We start from the raw sequence: 24,282 nt of genomic DNA, 5'->3' as shown, positions 1-24,282 counted from the left end.
TCCTCATAAGAACTTCCCTCCAGACCAGGCAACATTCTGGTAAATCTCCTCTGCACCTTTCCAATGCTTCCAAATCCTTCCTGTAATGGGGCAACCAGAACTGTACACAGTATTCTAGGTGCAGCTGCACTGGCGTTTTATATGGTTGCAGCATGACATTACGGCTCCAGAAGTCAATCTCTCTACCAATAACATCTAGCTCACGGTATGCCTAACAGTACCCATCAACCTGAGTGGCACCTTTTAGGGGTCTATTTACATGGACTCCAAGATCCCTCTGCACATCCACACTACCAAGAATCTTTCCCTTGACCCAGTATTGTTATTTCCAAAGTGAATCACCTCACATTTATCTGCATTGAACTTCATTTGCTACCCCTCAGCCCACTTGCAAGTATTCTAATGTAAATTGAATTTCAGTAATCTTATTAGCGAGTCTGTGTGGCACTGAATTGCCCCATTTCAACTTGCTACAATAAATTGGCTCTGCTTGGATGCTACAAGTGCTGGAGGAGAAGTGGTCCCATTGATGGAGAAGGTGGCATTGTAGAATTTTGATTAAATAATATTTAAAATATTTCATCTGTATCTGAATACCAAAACTAAACTATACTTTATTCTTGTGTAAAATATGTTTCACATTTAGAAGGAATTTTAAAGCTTTAGATTAAAGTTGAAAATGTGACTGCAGGGCTCATTACATTGGGAAATAGAATTATTTGGAGGCTTTGTGATGCTTATCACGTTTTCTTCCGAGCATGCCTCAAAGTCTGGCAAATTTCAAATGTGGTAGCACTTCATGAAGAAGGGGTACATACAAAACAATTCACAATTCTAATGTAAATACCTAGCCATGCAAAGTAAATCTTGTTTTCTACCAGGTTGGTGGCTTGTAAAGTATTGGTCTGTCACAACCACCCCTAGTGGCTAGTTCGATTCACTTGGTCAATATTCTGTATCTGCAGGAATTTCAAGAACATATTTACTGAGGTTCTTGGCTCCTCTTGAAAAGGAGATAGGATTTATGTTGGTGTAGGCATTTTAAAATGAGAAGTGAAAAATTACTATGTATAAAAGATAAATAACAACAGAATTCATTGGATGCTGAGAGAAAAATAGATGTTTGATACACCTGGAGCAGGTTGAACTTGACCCTGGGTATTCTGGCCCAACAAAAGGGACATTACACTGCTCTATAAGTGTCCCTACTAATTACTTTCTAGATTCATCACCAAATGAGAATTGTGGATATTATTATTCAGCTAGCCTGTTACTACTTTGGCTCAAATCTATCCACCGTTCCTGCCCCTTTCCATCTTTTGAACTTCCTCTAGTTATACAATCTTCAGAGAGCTATATACTGGCCATTTGTTGTCCCTTTCTCTTTAAGGTGTTCTTGCCTCTTTTTACCCAAGGATAAGTCTTTTTTTTTTTGACAGCTGCCAAATTAAAATGCACCTTCTCAAATGTACCAATTCAAACATTCTCAATTTTAACCCTACCTGATTTTTTTATTAATCCTCTAATGAGTAGGTTTATTATGTTGTTCTCCTACATTTATTATTGCTATATAACAAATCCTTTGCATATTTTCATTATATAAAGCAATAAGAGTTTGAGTAGTTTCACTTCCTATCCATTGAGTAGGGCAAGTTGGATTCAGTAATCAGTAAACTTCAGATGTGCAGATTAGTTTTAGAATGCATGCCATGTGATTTACAAGCTATTTACCAGCCAGCATGTCATCCAGTCAATAGTAGACTTTTATTTTTTGCCCTTTGTTCACACAGATGGTGTTTTTATTTTACATTACCATCTTTGACTTTGTTAACTTTGAAATTTATAGATTTTGTGGAAGAAGTTCTTTTTTTAAAAGATGAATACAATATTGGCTAAAATGGAAAATAAAGGTTTAATGTGCATTTCTCCATTATAGAATTGCAATGCTTGCTTTAAAGTTTTAATGTATTTTTAGATTGAATACCCTACAGTATGGGAGTAGGCCCTTTGGCTCAACAAGTCCACATCAACCCTCCGAAGAGTAACCCATTCCCCTACATTTACCCCTGACTAATGCACCTAACATCGTGGGCTAATTAGAATGGCCAATTCACCATATCTGCGTGCAAGCTCCATGCAGACATTTGCCCAAGGTGGAGATTGAACCCGGGTCCCTGGTGCTGAGGCAGCAGTGCTAACCACTGAGCCACCATCTTGCCCTCAAATGAAAGTTAGTGATGGAAGAAATTTGGTCAGTATGCCAAAGGAACACTAGTGTAGTGATAGTGTTCCTGGGTTAGGAATGCCGAGGCCTGTGCTCATACTAGGGGAATATGGGTTCAAGTGCCACTGTGGAAGTTGGAAAATTTGAATTCAAAACATAAGAAATTAACTTTATTTTAATTTTTAAAATTCTGTAAATTAACTCTAATACAATTAAATGATTGATATAATCTTAAAACTCCATCTGGTTCTCTCATGTCCTGGTGTGGCCTTTTTGTGATTCCAGATCCACAGCAGTGTGGTCAATTCTGAACTGGCCTCTACAGTTTTGCTCAATTTAGAGGCAGTTAGGTATTGACAACAAGATGCTACTAATCTGAAAGCACTAATCAGCTGAGTAGGTTAGGATGCAAGTATTAAACTTTTTGTCCTTTTGTGGAGCCAGTAAAGAGAATCTGAATGTTCTGAGTTGATAGGATAGCATCATTGAATTTGGGCTATGTCAGTGATTGAAAAGAGGCCAGGCATTAAAGGTTTTGATCAGAATTTTGGCAAAGCATCACAGGTCAAGTGACTGTTGAAAGTTCTGGTGTTTGCTATGCAATTGTTATGGCTGTAAGCAGTGGTGGAGAGGCTTAGATCTGGGTGTTATGTGTATGTGGAAGCTGACTCCATGCTTGATGCAGATTGTCATACCATAGGGCTGCTTGTGGACAAAAGGGAATCCGACTTTGAGGATACCCAGGAGGATACATGCTGGCTAATAGAATGGATGAGAGACTACTAGAATTAAGCTGGTACTGTGGAAGTGGAATTTGAAAGAAAAATATTGAACCCTTCAATAGTCAAAGAAAACACAAAGATTGGCTAATATCAGAATAGTTGACCAGTGACAAACTGGGAATCAGAAGGAATTGTCCCAGGCAAATGTGAAATTATGGTGGCAAGTATTCTAGAATTTTCTAGAAAAGTGGGAAGGGTAAGTGGAACAGTTGGCAAAGTGGGAAAGATAGAAATACTGTGACAACCTGGAAAAGTATTCTTGACAATGTCAACAGAAAAAGATGATTACGCAGAATTAAAAAGGTGAGAGAGCACAAGGAGAAGTTATTAATTGATGTGGCATGTTTTATTTGCAAGGAAAGATTAGATTGTTTAAAAACTGCAATTACCTTTGAAAGTTGTGCATTGTCATCTCCTGAAAGGCAAAAATATATTGCCATTAAAATTCAATTGTTTGACAAATTTGCCATTAGATGGTTCAGTGGAATTGTGACCTTCATACTATCCTTTTGGACCTTGTTTGCAACTTGTGGTGCTCAATATTTTGAGTAAAAAGTTTACTATAGCAAGTTCTTAAAACCAAAAGATGCTAGAAGAAAACCAATAAATCTATTAAAAAAAAATTGTCATGCCTGGAAATTGTTGGCATACAGCTTTTAAAGTTAATTTTCACTATTTAGTACTAAACATTAATCCTATATTTAGAAGGGATACTTCTTAGGGAAGGAAGTTGCAAAAACTGGCTTTAGTGGTTGCTTCACTTTTTAAAACAAATTTTTGTATTTTCTTTTTTGTTTTGAAAGGATCGACTAGCCAGGAAAAATTATTCCTTGGGGATGGAGAGTAACTACTATGAAAGAACTCCCCCATCATCTTGTGAAGAGGCTGCAGCAATCGCTCAACGACCAGGTAAAATTTAACCTACTCAACTATTGCATTGGCAAGAATATCAATCAATTCCTAACATACAAAATTGTTCAACATGTTCAGTAATTGCCATTCAAAAGATTGAGACTTTTTCCAGAGTATAAATGTATGCTTGAATGCTAGCAGGAGGGCTCCAAGTGCTCCTCCGTTTTGTCAACCTTACCACTATCTAATCCCCCAGCATATGCAGAATTTTTCCTGGTGTTCAGTTTGGAAAAGCTGTCGCATACATGGGCAGGGAAATCACCCAACAGAATAAATTTTAAATAAACATATCTGATAAGTGTACTATCTCATCATTTTACATGATCTTGATTTAAGTTTGTCAGGATGCTACCTTTTTTTATTTGTCAGCACGAGACTGGAAGTAGACCATTTATAGCAGTAACTTTATAGGTTAGGTAGGATTGTAGCTTGTAACTTGACCAGTACTGCACTGGCTTAAACACTTTTTATTCTCCACAACAATCCAGATTGGATCTCAGAAATAGCCAACAAACTTGTGCAAATGCCATACCAATGTCTTGCTAGTGTGTAAGAAATTATCCAATTAACATCTTTTAAGGCCAGTGTGATCTTGGGAACTGATTTTGATCATATAATTGTTTAGTAAGGAATTTATGAGGCGCTCTCTGCCCCAGTTGACCAGTGATTCTGTGTGCGTTTAGACTCGTCCAACGTGATTATATCATTCCAGGTGATTGGGGAAAGTCTGGATTATGTTGAATAAGATACACAACTGTATGGGATAAGTATAGTGTTTGTCAGGTATAATTAATTACTGTTGGTACAGCTAGTTTAACATATCAGCTGACCTTCCTCTCCTATCATTAGAAAATCAGAGGAACGGATTGGAGGTAATATTGAGTTAATTGGGCTGACAGCAATCTATTTAAGTATTAACCTTTTTAAATGAAACAGTTTAGTGGTGTTGTTTATTTTGTATAGAAAGTATTTCCATTAGCTTTTCTTTTTCCCTTCTGCCAGAATTGAACATCAAATTTTGTATGACAACAGACATCCTGTAATGACCATGTACATTGTGTACTGTTATATAAATAAAGAAAGATGGCCTTGTTCTTTTGAAATGTCATTCCTCGTTAGATGATCTGGGGTGTTAGAGGCATCCCTACCTTTTATCTTAGCCTGCTTGGCATACCCTCCTCGTTCCTGAAGGGCTTATGCCCGAAACGTCGATTCTCTTGCTCCTTTGATACTGCCTGACCTGCTGTGCTTTTCCAGCAATACATTTTTAAGCTAAGTGTTAGAGGCATCCCAAAAGTCAAGAATTACTCGGGCACAATTGCCTCTTAACCATGACTTAATTGAGGATCCTAGTTAATAAAACTCTCAGCAGATTAATTCAGGAAAATACTAGGGTTTCATTAAATATTAATATTGACTGTTCTGTCCACCAAGGCAGAATATTTTTATACTCAAAAGCACATTACAAAACTGTCAAAGATAAAGCTTATGGATTAAATAAAAATAAATTGAAAAAATTTGCCTTGTAATTGCTCACCTATCCATTCACCTTATTACAGATATACGCCTTGCAACTTTTCAACAAATTCTCTCTGATTTAGAGTCATAGAGATATACAGCACGGAAACAGATACTTCAGACCAGATTTCCTAAACTAATCTAGTCCCATTTGCTAGTACTTGGCCCAAATCCCTCTTAAACTCTGCCTATTCATATACCAATCCAGATGCCTTTTTAAATATTGTAATCGTACCGGCCTCCTCCACTTCCTGTAGCAACTCATGCATCACCCTCTACGTGAAAAAGCTGCCCCTTAGATCCCTTTTATAGCTTTCCCCTCTCACCCTAAAGCCATGCCCTCTAGTTTGGATTCCCCCACTCCCAAGAAAAGACCTTGTCTAGTTACCCTATCCATGCCCCTTGCGATTTTCTCAACTTCTACAAAGGTCACCCGTCAGCCTCTGATACTCAAGGGAAAACAGTCCTTGACTATTCAGCCTCTCCCTATAGCTTAAACCTTCCAACCCTGGCAACATCATTGTGAATGTTTTCTGAACCCTTTCAAGTTTCACAACATCCTTCCATGAGGAGGGAAACCAGAATTACACACAATATTCCATAAGTTTAATGATTATATGATTGTGGCATTTACTTTTTTTTAGTTAACTGCCTTTCAGGAATGAATAGAGTTCTGAATTTTACAAACAAAAAAAATCACAATTTTGGGGATAGTATTGAAATGTACATTGCAGTGATGTGACAATTGCTAGACTAATGTAGTGTAGAATCTGGAGGAAATGAAAAACTTTTTTTTAAAACTCTTTACTCCAGTTTGGTGGTGTACCCTTCCGTCTTGGCTCCCATCTTGAGATGTGAGGAACCTGAATTGAAGTGAATTCAGATGTTTTAAGCTCAAGGCAAAATTCTCCAATATTCAGTCCATCATTGTTTACTTTTTAGAATTCTATTTACACTTTAAGTTCAATATTAGAGGGCAACTAACTTCCACTTTAGATATGTGCTGAGTTTGTTGAAATAGTACAGTTTGGATCCAGCCTCATTCCATAGTGGAGAAAGTGAGGTCTGCAGATGCTGGAGATCAGAGCTGAAAATATGTTGCTGGAAAAGCACAGCAGGTCAGGCAGCATCCAAGGAATAGGAGATTCGATGTTTCGGGCATATTCCTGATTCCTGAAGAAGGGCTTATGCCCGAAACGTCGAATCTTTCGCTCCATAGTGGGAAGGGAAAGTGAAAGGTGCAATAGTAACACATAGCACTTGTAGCATTATAACACTAAATCTGGGGTGGGTTCACACATGGCTTATAGACTGTTTTGGACCTACTGATTTGTAACCCATAACTGTAAAGTAAATGGCCCTCTAAGTCTTAAGATTCCAGAATTTTTGTAAATTTGGTTTCCTGAAACACAAGCACAAACATAAGGTTTATCCAATAGTCTTGCAACTAAAGTAGTTAATAACATAAGCTGACTGTTTTGATGTTTATTCTAGTGAACAAAATCAACTGATCTTTTTTGTAAATATGGTTTCATTTTCAGGTGCACAGATTGAGAACATTATATTCAAACCTCTATCAAAAAAGAGAGCTGACATCTACTGGGAGTTTGATGTGAGTAGTAGATGGTCTTCAATTTGATCTGTATTAGGAAAAATAAAAACCTGGAAATCTGAAGTTAAATACAAAAGTGTTGCTGCAGTTTAACTGCTGTTAATGATAGCAAAATAAGTAGTTCAGATTTCAGGTGAAGAGCCTCATTTAGTCTTTTGATTTTGGTTGAAAACTGTGTAGTTTATGGAGATTGATGGATAAAGACTTAGCAACTTTTACTTTAGAAATCCTATGAACAACACTACATTAATATCAAGTTTAACCTCCTTTGATATGGCTTGATAATATTGCATTCACCATTAGCTTTTGTAGCAGTGTGGAAACTGTTTACTTTCCTATCTAGGAAGGTCCAATAATTTGCAAGTTTGAAAAATGACTGGTGCATCCAATGCTTGTTTGATTTTAATCTACTCATGCAGTACTGTCTGCATTGGAGGAATATATTGGAGCACACGGTTATCAAATGATTTATCATTCCTGGAAATAGAATATCCTGATAATGACTTTACTTAACCACCTCTGATATGGCACAATATTACTGGCACAGAAAGGAGATTTATACAGAAAGGAGATTTCATCAATCCAATAATTTGAATTAAGCACCAAAACTGATCAAAGGGAAGTTTAATATTTGATATTTAATCGTAATATCAGTTCAAAAACTGGATGAATTGTCAGAGTCTTTAGGTTCTGAAAATTTTTAGAAGTTGTACTCTAGTAGAGGACAAGAATGTCGACGAACCAGATTTGTACATATTTAAATTTAGTCTTAAAATGAACAATCATAAGAACTAGGAGCAGGAGTAGGCCATCTGGCCCTTCGAGAGTGCTCCGCCATTCAGTAAGATCATTGTTGATCTTTTTGTGGCCTCTGTTTCACTTACCCATCCCCTCACCGTAACCTTTAACTCCTTCATTGTTTAAATAAAGTCTATTTTAGCTTCAAAAACATTTACTGAAGTAGCATCAACTACTTCACTGGGCAGACAATTCCATAGACTTACAACCCTCTGGGTAAGGAATTCCTTCTCAATTCAGTCCTAAATCTGCTCTCCCTAATTTTGAGGCCATGTCCTAGTTTCACTGCCAGTGGAAACATCCTCTCTACTTCTATCTTACCTATTCCCTTCATTATTTCTTATCTTTCTATAAGATTCCCCCTCATTCTTATAAATTCTAATGAATATAATCTGAGTCTACTGTTTCTCCTCATAAGCCTAAACTTTGGAATAAACTTCATGAACCTCCTCTGCACCCCCTCTTGTGCCAGTAAATACTTTCTCAAGGAGGGAGACCAAAACTGGACACAGTACTCCAGGTGTGGCCTCACCAGCACCCTGTACAGCTACAACATAAACTCCTTGCTTTTAAACTCAACCCCTTTAGCAATGAAGGACAAAATTCCATTTGCCTTCCTAATTACCTCTTGCACCTGCAGACCATTCTTCTGTGATTCAGGCACAAGGACACCCAGGTACCTCTGCATGCTGCAACTTTTTACCATTCAAATAATGGTCCTTTTTACTGTTACTCCTACAAAAATGGATGACTTCACATTTATTAATAGTGTATTCCCTCTGCCACTCATTTGAAGTATCTATGTTCCTCTGCAAAGTTTCACAATCCTCTGCATACTTCACTCATCTTAGTGTCATCTGAGAATTTTGATACTTTGCACGTGGTTCCCAACTCCAAACCATCTATATAAATTGTAAATAATTGTGGTCCCAACACTGATCCCTGAGGCACACAACTAGTTACTGATTGCCAGCCAGAATAGCACTCATTCATCCCCACTCTGCTTTTTGTTAGTCATCCAATCCTCTATCCATTTACTTTACCCATAATGCCATGCATCTTTAGCTTATGCAGCAGCCTCTTGTGCGGCACCTTGTTGAAGGCCTTTTGGAAATCTAGGTACACCATGTCTACTGGGTCCCTGCTGTCCACCATGATTGTAATGTCTTCATAAATTTCCAAAACTTAGTTAAGCATGACTTGCCCTTCATGAACTCGTTCTGCGTCTGCCCAAAAGCACAATTTCTATCTAGATGCCTTACTATTTCTTCCTTGATAATAGACTCAAGCGTATTCCCACTACAGAAGTTAAGCCAACAGTCTATAATTCCCCATCTCTTGTCTACCACCCTTCCTTTCTAATTAGTGGTGTTACTTTTGTTGTTTTCCATTCTGCTGGAATTGTCCTAGAGTCCAGTGTATTTTGGAAAATTACCACAAATACACTTGTTGTTTCTCCTTCCATCTTTTAGTATCCAGGAATGCATTCCATCAGAGCCAGGAGACTTGACTATCCTTAGCTCCATTAGCTTGCCCAACACTACCTCCTCCACGATAATGATTGTTTCCAGGTCCTCACCTACCTTCGTCTCTGTTAGTAACATGTTATTAGCGTCCTCCGCTGTGAAGACTGACACAAAATACTTATTCAATGCCTTGGCCAGTTCATCATACCCCATGACTAAAGTCCAGTTCTCATCCTCTAAACGATCAGCGTTTACTTTAGCCAAACTCTTTCTTTCTTTCATTTTATGTTTATAGAAATTTTTGCTATGTGTTTTATATTCTGTGCTAGTTTTTTCTCACTCATCTTTTCTTTATAGCTCTTTTTGTGGTTTTCTGTTGACATTAAAGCTTTTGCAATCTTCTAGTTTCCTGCTGATTGGCCACTTTGTATGCCTCCTCTTTCAATTTGATAGTCTACCTTATTTCCTTAGACATCCATGGCAGATTACCACTTTTCACTGGAAACAGTGCTGAACACTTGAAAAATTGCTTTGAAAGTTCTCCACTGCTCACCAACTGTACTGTCATAAAGTCTGTTTCCAGTCTGTTAGCCCAGATTGCCCTCATTCTATTGTAGTCTCCCTTGTTTAAGCACAGGACCTTGGTATTGGATTTTATTTTCACGCACTCCATCTGTATTCTAAAGTCAACCACACTATGATCGCTCCTTCTAAGAGGATCCTTAACTGAGGTCATTAATTATTCCTGTCTCATTACACAGGTCCAGACTTAGGATAACTTGCTCCTTCGTCAGTTCCATTACGTCCTGTTCAAGAAAACTACCACGGATGCACTCAATGAATTCCTCCACAATGCCACCTTGACTGGTTGAATCTCAATGTGTAGATTAAAATCTCCCATGATAATTGCCATACCATTTTTTATTTTTTTTACAGGCATTAGTTTTAATTGCCTGTCCCAACGTGATATTATTTGGTGCCCTATAGACGACACCCATCAGTGACTTTTTCTTTGAATTCATTTGGGTGGAAATTAGAAATTCTATCTTATTCTCCATTAGAACCTAAATCATCTCTCAGCACTGCCCTGATGTCATTCCTGAATATCACAGCTCTACCACCACCTCACTTTGCTGTTTGTCCTTCCGAATAGTATGATATCCCTGAATATTTAACTCCCAACTGTAACCATCCTGTAACCATGTTTCTGTAATGGCTATCAAATCATTCATTTGTAATGATTTGTGCTGTTAATTCATCGACCTTGTTATGAATGCTACAAGCATTCAGGTAAACTAGTCTTATGCTAGTTTTCATACCCTCATGATTTCCAACATCTCAAACATAGAACATTACAGCACAGTACAGGCCCTTTGGCGCTCAATGTTGTGCTGACCTGAAAAAATTTGATGCCCATACAACCTTCATTTCCAGAACTTATGCACCAGGACACAGATCTTTGTTCATCTGCACTACCAAGAATTTTACCATTAGCCCAGTACTCTGCATTCCTGTTACTTCTCCCAAAGAGAACTACATCACACATTTCCGCATTAAATTCCATTTGCTGCTTCTCCATCCAGCTCTGCATCTTAGCTATGTCCCTCTGTAACTCACAACATCCTTCGACACTATCCACAACTCTGCCTACCTTGGTGTCATCTGCAAATTTACTAACCCATCTTTCTATGCCCACATCCAGATTATGTCTAAAAATGACAAATAGCTGTGGCCCCAAATCAGATCCTTGCGTCACACGACTGGTAACTGAGCTCCAGGATGAACATTTCCCATCAACCACCACTACTGTCTTCTTTCAGCTAGCCAATTTCTGATCCAAACCACTAAATCACCTTCAATCCTGAAACTTCGTATTTTGTGCGATAGCTTACCGTATCAAATCCTTATCATGCACCACATTAACGGCTTTACATTCATCCACCTGTTTTGTCACCTTCTCGAAGAACTCTATATGGTTAGTGAGGCACGACCTACCCTTCAAAACTGTTGACTGACCCTAATCAACTTATTCCTTTTTTAGATGATTGTAAATCCTGTCTCTTATAACCTTTCTCCAACACCTTACCCACAACCAAAGTAAGGCTCACTGGCCTATAATTACCAGGGCTGTCCCGACTCCCTTTTTTGAACAACATTTGCTATTCTCCAGTCTTCTGGCACTATTCCTGTAGACAATAATGATATAAAGATCAAAGCCAAAGGTTCTGCAATCTCTTCCATGGCTTTTCAGAGAATCAAAGGATAAATTCCATCCAGCCCAGAGGTTGTATCTATTTTCAGATCTTGCAAAATTACTAAGACCTCGTCTTTGTTAACCTCAAACCCATATAATCTTGTAGCTTGTATTTCCGTTTTCTCACTAACATTGCCCTTTTCCAATGTGAATATTGAAGAAAAGTCTTCATTAAGCGCTTCCCATGTCCTCTGATTCCACACATCACTTTCCACTACTGTTTTTGGTCCTAATCTTTAGTCATTCTTTTATTCCTGATCTCCCTATAAAAGGCCTTAGGGTTTTCCTTGATCCTATCTGCCAACTATTCCCATGACCCCTCTTGGCTCCTCTGAGCCTTCTCTTTAGATCTTTTTCATGCCTCATCCTCTCAAGCCTTCTTCCTCTTGACAAGAGCTTCAACTTCTTCAGTAAACCATGGTTCCCTCTCTCGACAACTACCTCCTTGCCTGATAGGTATATACCTATCCAAGACCTGCAGTAGCTGTTCCTTGAATGAGCTCCACAGTTAGTGTGTCCATCCCCCACAATTTTCTTCCCCATCCTATGCATCCTAAATCTTGCCTAATCGCATCATTTCCTTTCCCTCAGTTATGTCTCTTTCCCTGTGGTATATACCTATTCCTGTCCATTGCTATTGAAAACCTAACCGAATTATCGCCAATTTGCTTCCCTACCTCCAAACCTAACACCTGACTGGGTTCTTTCCCAATTACCAAATCCAATATGGCATCTCCCCTTGTCCGACTGTCAGAAAATGCTCCTGCACACATTGAACAAAAACTGACCCACCTAAACTACTTGAAGTATAGTATTCCTAGTCAATATTGGGGAAGTTGAAGATCCCCATTACAATTACCCTGTTACTCTTGCTCCTATTGAGAATCATCTTTGCTATCCTTTCCTCTACATCTGTGGAACAATTCTGAGGCCTACAGAAAACTCCCAACAGGGTGACCTCTTCTTTCCTGTTTCTAACCTCAGCCCAAACTACCTCATTGGGGGGAGTCCTCAAACATTCTCTCAGCTGCTGTAATGCTGTTGTTGATTAACAATACCACACCTCCCCCTTTTACCATTTTCCCTGTTCTTACTGAAATATCTAAATCCTGGAATCTGCAACAACCATTCCTGGCCCCACTCTATCATGTCTCTGCAATGGCCTCAACATCAAAATCCCAGGTACCAACCCATACTACAAGTTCACCTACCTTACTCTGGATGCTCTTGGCATTGAAGTACTACATTTCAAACTAATGTAGTGGTTTCTGGTGCCTTCTCATGACCTTGTAAACCTATCCCTGAGCTCACTACCAGCCTGTACACAAACGGCAATTCAAGTTCCCATCCCCCTGCTGCATTAGTTTTAACACCATGACCTCCACCGAAAAGAATTAGCAAATACCCCCAACCCCACCCCTTGGATGTTGATACCACTCTGTTTGTAGAGGTCCCACCTTCCCCAGAAAGAGCTCCAAGATTCTTATCCAAGAATCCAAAACTCTTCCCTCCTGCACCATCCCTGCAGCCACATTCAGCTCCGCTATCTCTCTATTCCTTGTTTCACTAACACGTGGCATGGGCAACAAACCTGTTTGTTCTAGCTCTAAGCTTCCAACCTAGCTCCCTGAATTTCTGCCATCGATCCCCACCTTTTTACCTATGTCGTTGGTGCATACGCTGAACACAACTTGGTCTGCTCCCCCTCAGGATCCTGACATCACTATCAGAGACATCACAAACCCTGGCACCTGGGAGGCAACAAGCCCATCATGAGTTTCTCATTCCCACAAAACCACCTTTCCATCCCCCTGACTATGGAGTCCCCAGTGACTAAAGCTCTGCTTCTTTCCCCCTTCCCCTCTGAGCAGCAGGGACAGCCTGTGTGCCAGATACCTCTGCCCCATTGCTTATTCCTGGTAAGTTTACCCCTCCCCTCAACAACAGTATCCAAAACTGTTGAGGGGAACCACCCCAGGAGATCCCTGCACTGCCTGCTGGTTCCCTTTCCTACCCTGACTGTAACCCATCTACCTCCTTCACGTAGTTGTAGAGTAACTTCCTTCCTGTAGCTCCTCTCAATAACCCCTTCCGCCTCCCAAATGATCCAGTTCCCTAACATGGTTCTTGAGGCGCTGGAGTTGGATGCAATTCCACAAATGAAGTTAGCCGGGACACCAGAGGTGACTCTTATATCCCACATACTGCAGGAGGAACATTCAACTGACCTAACCTCCATTTCCACTATTCTAATATCTCCTGACCTATCCTTCCTTCCTTTCACTATTTTCATATTCCTCCACCCCCCCCGCCGCCAACCCACCAAGCTCTATAGTTTTAAAGTCCTACTGACCACCCTATTTTTTTCGCTAGAACACTGGCCAGTTCAGGTGGAGACTGTCCCACTGGTACAGATCCCTCCTGTTCCAAAACTGATGCCAATGCCCTGTGAAATGGAACCCCTCTCTCCCACACCACTCCCTTAGCCACATTTACTTCCCTAATTTTCTTATCCTTAAGCCAATTTGCACGGTAGTAATCTAGACGTTATAATACTTGCGGAGCTGTTTCTTAATTTTGTTCCTAGTGCTTGATAATCCCCAAACAGTTCCTCCCTCCTAACCTTGCCTATGTTTTTGTCCCAGAGTGGACTGCAACAACTGGATCCTCCCCCTCCTGCTCTAATATCCTTTCAAGCCAGTCAGAGATGTCCTGCACCCTGGCACTGGGCAGGCAATACACCACGTGGAACACTCAATCAGGCTTGCAAAGGATACTATCTATCCCCCTAATTCTAGAATTGCCTATAAATCGCCACTTGTCTTTTTGCTTTCCCCTGTTAATTGGCCTCTAGCGCTATGGTGTCATGGTCAGCTGCCTCATCCTTCCCGTAGCCCTTTTCCTCATCTACACAGCGAGTAAGTACCTCATACCTGTTGGACAAGGTCAAGGGTTGAGGTTCCTCTGTTCCTGAACTCAGGATCGCCCTACTGCCTCACTTGTAATCACTCCCTGCTGTCTGTCTGTCTATTACTTAATACACCAGCCTCCTGAAACAAGGCTGCAGGTAACTCTTTTCCCCCTCCAGGATGTGCTGCAGTGTTTGAAGCTCAGATTTCAGTTCATTAATTCTGAGCTGAAATTTCTCCAGCAACCAACGCTTGCTACAGATGTGATCGCTGTAGTTCGCAATACGATCAGCCAGCTCCCACATCATACAAGCTACCGCACATCACCTGCCCAGCCATCTCTACTTAAGTTTTTATAAATTAAAAGTAACTGAGTTAATTAATTTATAATACTTCTCTGCCATGCTCTTTTTCAAACTCACTGCAATCAACCAATCAGGTCATAGCTTCCCTGTGATGTCTCCAGTATTTTTTTGCAACAAGTTTGATCCTCACTCCATGTTACTGCTGCTGCTCTGTGTTCTGACTGCTCCCTGCAGACTAGGCTATGCTCCCTGAGCTCTGAGTTTTTTTTTAACACTCCGTGCTGGATTAATGGTGCAATATAATCAGTGTTTGAGATGGACCAAAGTGGATCAGTAATTAAATTATTTTAATCTGAAAATAATAAAATTCCAGACATTGCGTTACCCTACTAGGTTACATCTTCAGTGGGCCTCATGCAAAGCAATGCTGAAAATCCCTGCTTTCTATTTATGTTTGTTTCTTTGGGTTGATGTTGTTTCCTGTGGTGAAGTCACTTCCTGTTCCATTTCTCAGGGGGTGGTAGATGGGGTCTAACTCTGTTTGTTGATTAGAGTTCCATTTGGAATGCCATACTACTTGTATTTCTTGTGCGTGTCTTTGTTTGGCTTGTCCTAGGATGGATGTGTTGTCCCAAAGTGGTGTCCTTCCTCATCTGTATGTGAGGATGCTAGTGAGAGGGGGTCATGTCTTTTTTTTTGGTTGGTTGATGTACATGTATCCTGGTGGCTAGTTTTCTGCCTGTTTGTCCAATGTAGTGTTTGTTACAGTCCTTGCATGGTAGTTTGTAGATGATAGTTTTTCTCATTGCCTGTATAGGGTCTTTCAAGTTCATTAGCTGCTGTTCTAGTGTGTTGGTGGGTTTGTGGGCTACCATGATGCCAAATAGTCTGAGTAGTCTGGCAGTCATTTCCAAGATGTCTTTGATGTAGGGCTGAGTGGCTAGGGTTTCTGGACATGTTTTGTCTGCTTGTTTGGGTTTGTTGCTGAGAAATCGGCGGACTGTGTTCATTGGGTACCCATTCTTTTGGAATACACTGCATAGATGATTTTCCTCTGCCCTGCGTAGTGGTGTTGCCTCATTGAAATAATGTTCTGATGCAGCTTTGTTTGTGGATGTTGGGATGATTGCTTCTGAAGTTCAATATTTGGTCGGTATGTGTTGTTTTTCTGTAGGGTGTCTGGTTTGAAGTTCCCCATTGGCTGTTTGCTCTACTGTGACATCTCGGAATGGTCATTTGCTGTTTTCCTCTTTAGTGAATTTTATGCCAATAAGGGTATTAATGATGGCCTTGAACGTTTCCTCTAACTTGTTTCATTTAGTGATAAAGGTGTCATCCACATAGCAGAACCAGAGTTAGTGTTGGATGGTTGGCAGAGCTGTTTGCTCAAGTCTCTGCATTATTGCCTCTGCTATTTGTGGCATTCCAACCGGAACTCTATCAACAAACACATCGCGTTAAACCCCACCTACCACCCCCTGAGAAATGAAACGGGAAACGACTTCACCAATCCAAAGAAACCAAACATATAAATAAAAAGCAGGAATTTTCAGCATTGCTTCTCATGAGGTCCACTGAAGATGATACCTAGTAGGGTAACGAAACGTCTGGAAATGAACCTTCCAGCTCAGTGAGCAAACCTACATCCAAAACCTCAACCTGAGCTACAAATCTTAAAACTTGCTGAAAATAATTAAATTAAATCACACGATAGTTATGGACAAAGAAAGCTCTTCATTCACCTTAAAGGCCAGCCTTACTGTATGTTATCCTTTTTGTTACTGTATCAGAAAGTTGTGCATTCAAGCCACAGAAACTTGTAATCTTAGCTAACACTCACTGTTAGCTTAGTGTTAGAGTGTTACCATTGTCTGAAGTGCCATCTTTATAAGAGATGTAAAACCTTTTTATGCAATAGATAATTGAATGTGGAAGTTTTCATCACAATCTGTTGAAGTTGAGTAATAAACTCTTTTTTTTTATATATAGGTATTTAAGGCAATGGGGTGCAAGGGAATGAGATTAGCCTGGAAAGAGAGATTAGTGTAAACTCTAGTTGATTGCTTTGTGCTGTAAATGTGATCTTTATTGCATCTGTCCCATCATTCACAACATCTGTAAAATTGCATTTAAGGTCACGTGGACTAATCTCTCGATGTGCACTGTGAGAAAGACTGATCAAGAGATTCATGAGTTTTTAACTAAAGTAAGTTTTTACTCTCTCCCTTTAAAATTTAAAATAATATAGAAGGTGAAGGTGTGAAGAAATAAGCTGTGTAGATGATAGACTAGTTTAGGTTGGGATAGTTTAGCGTGGAGGAGGCAATTTGTAACCTCAGTAATTTTACATCGAGAACCTGCTCTTGGAATTGAAACCAAAGTAGAACCTAATAATCATTAATAATTTGGATGTGTTATGCTGGTTAGTTATTTGCTGTGCTTGAGAATAGAGCCATTTTTGAGGGTGGGAAGGACAGGATTGTGGCTGGATCTTAACTGTTCATCCTAATGACAGGTGAAATGCAACAGCTCCGTGCATTTCTAGCATTGTCTTCAGTAGTTCAGCTTAATTGGATGTCACCTTGAATTTCGGTGTAAAGTAAGTTTCATAAGTGATTTTGTCTTTTTAATAATCCTGTTAAATTGGTCAGATTTTTCACTCTATTTTTGTATAGGTATTCCCAAAAAAAAACAATAAGTAGAATGCAAGATGATTCAATGTACCATCTGTTGAGGTCTATTCTTTTATATTCTAATTTTTTAAAAATAAGTGGTCTTTAGAATACAATCAGCAATTCACTCAGTTAAAGATTTCATTGATCAAGGGATGCTCTGCAATTTGTTTCTTTGCACAACAAAGACTGAAAAGTATTCATTAGGGTAATTTAGTTTATTCAGCAACCTTATTTGATCAAGTGGGCTCCAGTGCTTGTGCCCTTGCTGCTTTGATTTTTGTCTTTCGTTTTTTCTTCTGTCCTTTTGCCGAACGGAAAATTCAGTCATGGGATGTGAGCATTGTTGTCCACGTCAGTAATTTTTGTCCATCCCTAGTTGCCCTCGAGCAGATGGAGGTGAAACTGATGATTTATATAGCTGAGGATTATGCAGCCACAAAGATCTACACTTAGCAGTTGTCAGTCTAGAAGGGAAATTGACATGTTGGTCGAAGGATGATTGTTCTGCCCATACCACTGTTACGGTAGTATTTTAAGAGATGCAGTTTCTGAAATTGATTTGCTGTAAAGGACTGGAGTACAATTGTTTTTTTGTTCATAGTTTTCATATAAACTAGTTAACTTAGAGCAGTCTACCTTCCAAGGCAACTTTTTTCCTTACCAGCGTTTGGTCTTTGGTAATACATGTTTCTGTGAAGTGTGATGGAAGCAAAATGGCCACAGATATGACTGTTCGATTCCAACCACAAGTTTTTGGCCATCACACTCCTATCAATCGGATGCTCTTTGGTTGAGTGTAAATCTATTTTCTACTGAACTCGCTTAATTTTTCTGTTTGTCCAGTTCCTGAAGGATTGTGAAGTTACATTGCCAACAATTGAACAAAAATGGCTACTGAATGTTTTTGTTTTTCAATTGGTAAATCTGTGTATATTTATCACTTTTTGACTTTAAATGGAAACTGTTAGTTTTTTTTATTCATGAAAGGTGATTTCATTGGTTTGACCAACATTGCCATCCCTAAATGATGAAGGTGATGGTGAGCTACCTAATTATGAATTTTAAGGGGAGTTGTTTTCATTAATTGGTTTTGGGTCATGCACAATTAATGCAATCTTCCTATTGAGAGATTTGAAAGCACTATTATTTTGTCTATACAGCTGCCTAAGGAGCTTTCTATTGATGCTTCTGGCAAGACTACATTATGGTCATCAAATCACAGCTCGCAGACAAGAGAAGACCGGCGTCATTTCAATTTGGAGTCCACCATAAGGTAACTAATGGACACATTAATGAAAGTAGTGTTAATTTTTCTTGTTTTGTACATGTATTTATATTGCTGTTTTCATTGTACAGTGCTTATCTAGCTAAAGCCAGAGTTTATTCAGTTTAATCTATGTCAGTGTGGTACTTTTGAGAATAAGGTTTTTATTGGCAGCTCAAAGTGAAAGTTTCCAGAAAGGAAATGTTGTGCAATTAGAAAGCTTACAACTTCAAATTTCAGTAAGATTTAGCATTGCTGTTCATCAAAAAAAGTGCTTGTTGCCACTTTTGTCTCTTGTCCCCTCCTTTAAATCCTTTCCACCCTTTGAAATTTGTGAATGACCATATACATCACTTTTTTTGCAATACTTGTATTCTTGTCATTCACCACAATCACAGCAATTCAGTCCACGTACCTAATTCATTTATATTTAACATTTTGTGAATTTACACTGCTCAGATTCTTTTATTTTGATTTCTGAATAAACATGTGGTATTTTTAGCTTATCAAGGGGGAGGCAATAGCCTAGTGATATTATTGCAGGACTGTTGATCCAGAGACTCAGATAATGTTCTGGGATCCAAGTTTGAATTCTACCATGACAGGTGGTGTAATTTGAGTTCGATAAAAATTAAGAATCTATGGGTGACCTTGAATCCATTGTCAATTGTTGGGAAAAACCCATCTGGTTCACTGTCCTTTTTAGGGAAGGAAACTGCTATTCTTACCTGGTCTACGTGTGACTCCAGACCCACAGCAATGTGGTTGACTTTTAACTGCCCTCTGGGCAATTGAGGATGGACAGTAAATTAGGGATGGGTCGTGCCAGTGACGTCCACATCCTGGAAATGAATAAAGGAAAAAGTATTGTCATGAAATAATAAATCTAATTTAAAAGTTTCTTTACCCTTGTTTGCCTGTATGTTTAATTTTTTTAGACTCTGCGTAGTTAAGTTTAAAGTTTCATTTCTTTGTTCATTCTGATTGTTACCAACAACATTTCAAGTATTCTACTTTCAGCAATGATCTTTTTGTGTTCTTATAAATAGTCACTATTTTTAAACAGCATAAAGTAAAACAATTGATTGTAGTCACGTCCCTTTTAGCTGTTTCTGTATTCCATTTTTGTCCAAAACATTTGCCAAGGCGATTTTTAGCAAATGTTTGTGTTTTGGGCCGATTTTCCTACATGGTCTTTGCCCCAGATAAGATTCTGCAGTTCTGGATCGGCAAGATCCTGACTGAGTGTCTTCCAGTCCTGTACATCATCTTTAGAGACTAAATAAGTTTTTCCATTAATTATCCAGTTAAGAATACTGCTTAAATTCATCAACCCAATAGGAGTGCTGACCAATTACGTCATCCTTGCATGAAGCTACTGCCAGGACATGAGTAAGGAATCCCTGACATCTTTCATACAGCCCAAGCAAACCAATAAACAGAGCGTAACTACAAATGGATGACTGTATTTTCACAGATGGAAAATGTGATGTGCTACTGAGAGCTTGTAAACTACTTTTCATACTGAGCTGTCTGACAGCCTTCTCTACTTTAGTAAGAAACACCAAGAACTGTATTTTGTCTCAACATTGTAGGGAAAACGCAAGCTCTCCTTTTTTTAAAGGAGTGGAAAGATTTAAAGCTGTTTTCACAATTATTTCAAGTTCAAGAACCCCTCCCTCGTCCCGCCTCTTTCCCTCCCTCCTCCCCACCACTACTTTTGGTTGAATAATATCTACAAACAAATTGAAAGACACTGATATTTAACTATCCTTTTTGGCAATGTACAATTGTCAATCTGTGGCAGGCTTTCAATAAAATAAAGTTCATTTGTCTGTTTGCTGGTTATGCTGATCATAGGAGTTCTAAATGTTCTGGTGCTATTAGTTAAGGCCTTCATCTTTTAAATATAGTTCTATAAACTTCCTGTATGAAAGTTGGACATGGCTCCAGAACAAAGGACCAATTGATAATGATTGAAATTTAACTCCATTGAATTCATGAAATGTTTAGTCATTGCAAGATGGACTAAAATTAGAACCATAGAATTATAGAGTGGGAAAAGACCATCAGCTGAACTACTGGCCCTACAGCCTGCTGTGCATAAGTTAGTATCTCTTTTCAAGCCTCATCTGATTGATGATACTGCCACCTTGGCTAGGGAAAGAAAACATCATCTGATGTCACTCCAAACTAAATGAGGATGAACTCTTTGGCACTAATTGAATCCATGCCAGTCATCCAGGCTTCATCCTCCCCCGTTGTTGTTCAATTTAAGGAAAACGTTTAAAATTCAGTCATCTGCGTTTGTTGCATATAACCAGGTGCAATTGCAAATTCTTCATGCTCTAACTATTTTAGTAAAGAGTTTGTAGTCATGACAGTGATATTTTGATCATTGTATTTTATCCTCTTGGTTAATTCTGATAATGAAAGCATCCCAAACAACTTTAAAGTATTATAGTGAGTTTTGAGAAGACTTGTAGCTCAGGCTGAGGCTCTGGATGTAGGTTTGCTCACTGAGTTGGAAGGTTTAAAGTATTTTCCTAACCTGCGTCCACAGCTCAGCAGCCATAATTACACTGACTTGGGGGCCAGTTACAGATTTGATGAGCTGACTTTTTGAATTCAAGTACTAAATTCTGTGGGGTATTTGGATCTGTACATAATATCACATCATCCCGTTTTTTTCCAAATCCTTGCATGTTAAGCTATTTCCTTAAGATGTATCTCCACTTTATAGTGTTATTCAAATAAGACTCTTCACCAGAAGGCTGGATTGTCTAATGTATTCTTTATAATATATTCATTTACTCATACTATTGTAGGTTATTTGTATTGCTCTTTTCAGGTAATAAGAGTCAGAATCTTACAGCAGGGAAACACATCCTGCTCCTGGACCAATTCCACCCAAACCTTTTCTATTTAAATGTCTATTAAACATTGTAATTGTACCAGCATCCACTACTTTCTATTTGCCTCGGTCTTTTATAAATCTGCCTTCTCTCTCCTTAAAAATGTGCCCCCAGTCTTGAAATTCCCCCATCCTAGGGTAAAGACAGCTACCATTAACTCTATCTATACCTTTCATTATTTTATAAAATAATCAGGTTGCCCCTCAACCATCTATGCTCCAGGGGGGAAAAAAAGGCCCAACCTCTCCAGCCTTTCTTTATAACTCAAACTTCTATGCGTACATCCTTGTAAATCTCTTCTCAACCCTGTCCAGCTTGATAATATCCTTTCTATAACTGGGTGACCAAAACTAGGTAGTGTTCCACAACTGGCCTCATTAATGTCCTGTATATCCTCAACTTCCCAACTCCTATACTCAAAAGAATGAGCTATGAAGGCAAGTGTGCCAAGTGCCTTTTTTTAACCATCCTGAATGTGATGCAAGCTTTAAAGAATTATGTAGCTGTACCCCTAGGTCCCTCTGTTCTACAACACTACCCAAGATCTTACCATTAATTACATAGGCCCCACCCTTGTTTGTTGTACCCAAATGCAATATCTGGCATTCATCCAGATTGACCTCCATCTGCCATTTTTCAGCCCATTGACCCATTTGATTAAGGTCCCTTTGTAAACTTAGGAAACTACCTGCACTGTCTACCACTTACTCAACATTCCTTCTATATTCTCATCTAAATCCATTATATAAATGACAAATGAAAGAGGACCCAGAACCAATCCCTGTGGAACACGCTAGTCATAGGCCTCCAGTCTAAAAAGCAACTCTCTGCTATTAATCTGTCCCTGCTGTTAAGCCAATTATGTATCCAATTGGCAAACTCAATCCCTAATGTGTATGTAAAATCTCTCTGGCAGGTAAGATTAAGGATAATCCAGTGTTATCTCCATTCCCCCATGTCTTCCTGATTTCTCTCTCAATGCCCCCACACTCCTTAGTTGATTAAACAATTCAATTGAACCCAAGTTAATATATTGTAAAATAAGCTCTCTTGATTTTGACTAGAACCTCTATCTTTAATTCATCCATTATTTCTTAATCTTATCAACCTTGCCCTCCACTCGAACAGGAACAAAATGCTTCTGAACACTCCTCTTACCCTTGAATGCCTCTCTCTTGTCAGATGTCCTTTTATCTGCAAGCAGTCTACTCCAGTCAACTTCTGAAAATCCTTCCCTTTCCATTTTGGATCTCTTTTGATACTGAGCCTTTCTTAGTTGCCTGCTTTAAATATATATGCTAGGCAGCTTCTTAGTTGTTTCTTGACATTTGCGTGTTTTGGACAAATTTAAGTTTTAATTTCCAACTTTCTATATTCCTCCCCCATTTACTTCCATTTTAAGAATCTGGTGTTAGTCACCTTTTGCAGCCTAGCAAGATGTCTTAAATATCTGAACCTTTCCCTCCCCACTCAAGCATCTTTCCTAATCCTGCTTTTGCTGTCCAGTTCAATGTGCATGAATTGATAGGATTTTAAAAGAATATTACAGTAATCTTCTGTTCTGAATGGGAAGGGCAAATTGTGCTGTGATTCTGTTCAATCAAAGCAAAAATGTGTATCCTGATGGCAAGCTCCATATTATGAAATGCACATTGATCGAGCCTGCCAGTCATTCTCAGCATGTGCTGTACTTCTACAAAAAATGCAGTTCTTGGTTTGTAAAATTGCAGCAAGTGAAATAGACTTCATCTAGGGATTTGTTCCTAGTCTTGTATCTGAGTAGTTGATCAGAAAAGAACTGATGAGCCTTTGTTAATACAAGCATGAGAACCAGTGCTGTGACCACGTAACAAATGAAACAGTAACTGGATCCGGTAGTGCTCATTTTAATTCTAATTTATTTGTTACTGGTGTGGGATGTTGCCCAAGTCTGCCAAGTACATTAGGTGATTGCTTGTTTTTATTCATTAGGCAAATGTTTTCATCTCCATCTCGAGCTTTCTTAAAAAGTGAATATGTTCGTGAATTCTTCTTTGGGAAATTATCTGACTGCAGTCAACATCACAGTAAGTGACAATTATGCAGAATTGCTTTGTATTCTTTTAATGAAATAACGGTATGGAGGATTATGCATATCTTTGTTTCCTTGGAGGAACATTGAATAATAAAAGGGGAATAAGTCTGGTAATTGCAAGGAATCTACTGCAGCCTTGAGAATACTGCAAGTTATGGAGTATTAAGGAAAGCCAAGTCTGCTGCGTGGATAGGGCGAATAGTAGAGGCCATTTCCCCAAGGTAGGGGAGTCCAAAACTAGGGTATGTAGGTTTAAGGTAAGAGGGGAAAATCATAAGGACCTGAGGAGCAGCTTTTTCATGTAGTGGGTAATATACATATGAAATGAGCTGTCAGAGGAAGTGTGGAGGCTGGTACAAATACAACTTTCTTTAAAAGTACCTGGATAGGTATGTAAATAGGAAGGGTTTAGAGGGATATGGGTCAAATGCTGGCAAATGGGACTGGATCAGTTTTGGGTATCTGGTCAGCATGGACATGTTGGACCAAAGGGTTTCCATGCTGTATAACTCTGACTCTAACTAGACTCTAATTTTGTTGTCTTAAAATCATCAGCTTGCTTTGATTTTGGCAT

At 39.0% G+C, this 24,282-nt stretch overlaps 1 protein-coding gene across 1 annotated transcript in view; it reads left to right on the top strand.

Annotated features, from left to right (window-relative positions):
* Positions 1–24,282, top strand: part of LOC132832362 (zinc finger CCHC domain-containing protein 2-like) — a 62,968-nt gene that overhangs the window by 9,926 nt on the left and 28,760 nt on the right. Inside the window, exons 2-6 of the mRNA XM_060850313.1 lie at positions 3,810–3,915; positions 6,978–7,048; positions 16,915–16,986; positions 18,616–18,728; positions 23,606–23,700. Of these exons, the coding sequence (XP_060706296.1) occupies positions 3,810–3,915; positions 6,978–7,048; positions 16,915–16,986; positions 18,616–18,728; positions 23,606–23,700 (457 nt within the window). The remainder of the gene's footprint in view (positions 1–3,809; positions 3,916–6,977; positions 7,049–16,914; positions 16,987–18,615; positions 18,729–23,605; positions 23,701–24,282) is intronic.

This window comes from Hemiscyllium ocellatum, chromosome 34, assembly GCF_020745735.1.
Source record: "Hemiscyllium ocellatum isolate sHemOce1 chromosome 34, sHemOce1.pat.X.cur, whole genome shotgun sequence".
In the NCBI taxonomy this organism is placed as follows: Eukaryota; Metazoa; Chordata; class Chondrichthyes; order Orectolobiformes; family Hemiscylliidae; genus Hemiscyllium; species Hemiscyllium ocellatum.
Note: the sequence above shows the minus strand (reverse complement) of the source record. Positions and strands in the feature narration are given on the sequence as shown.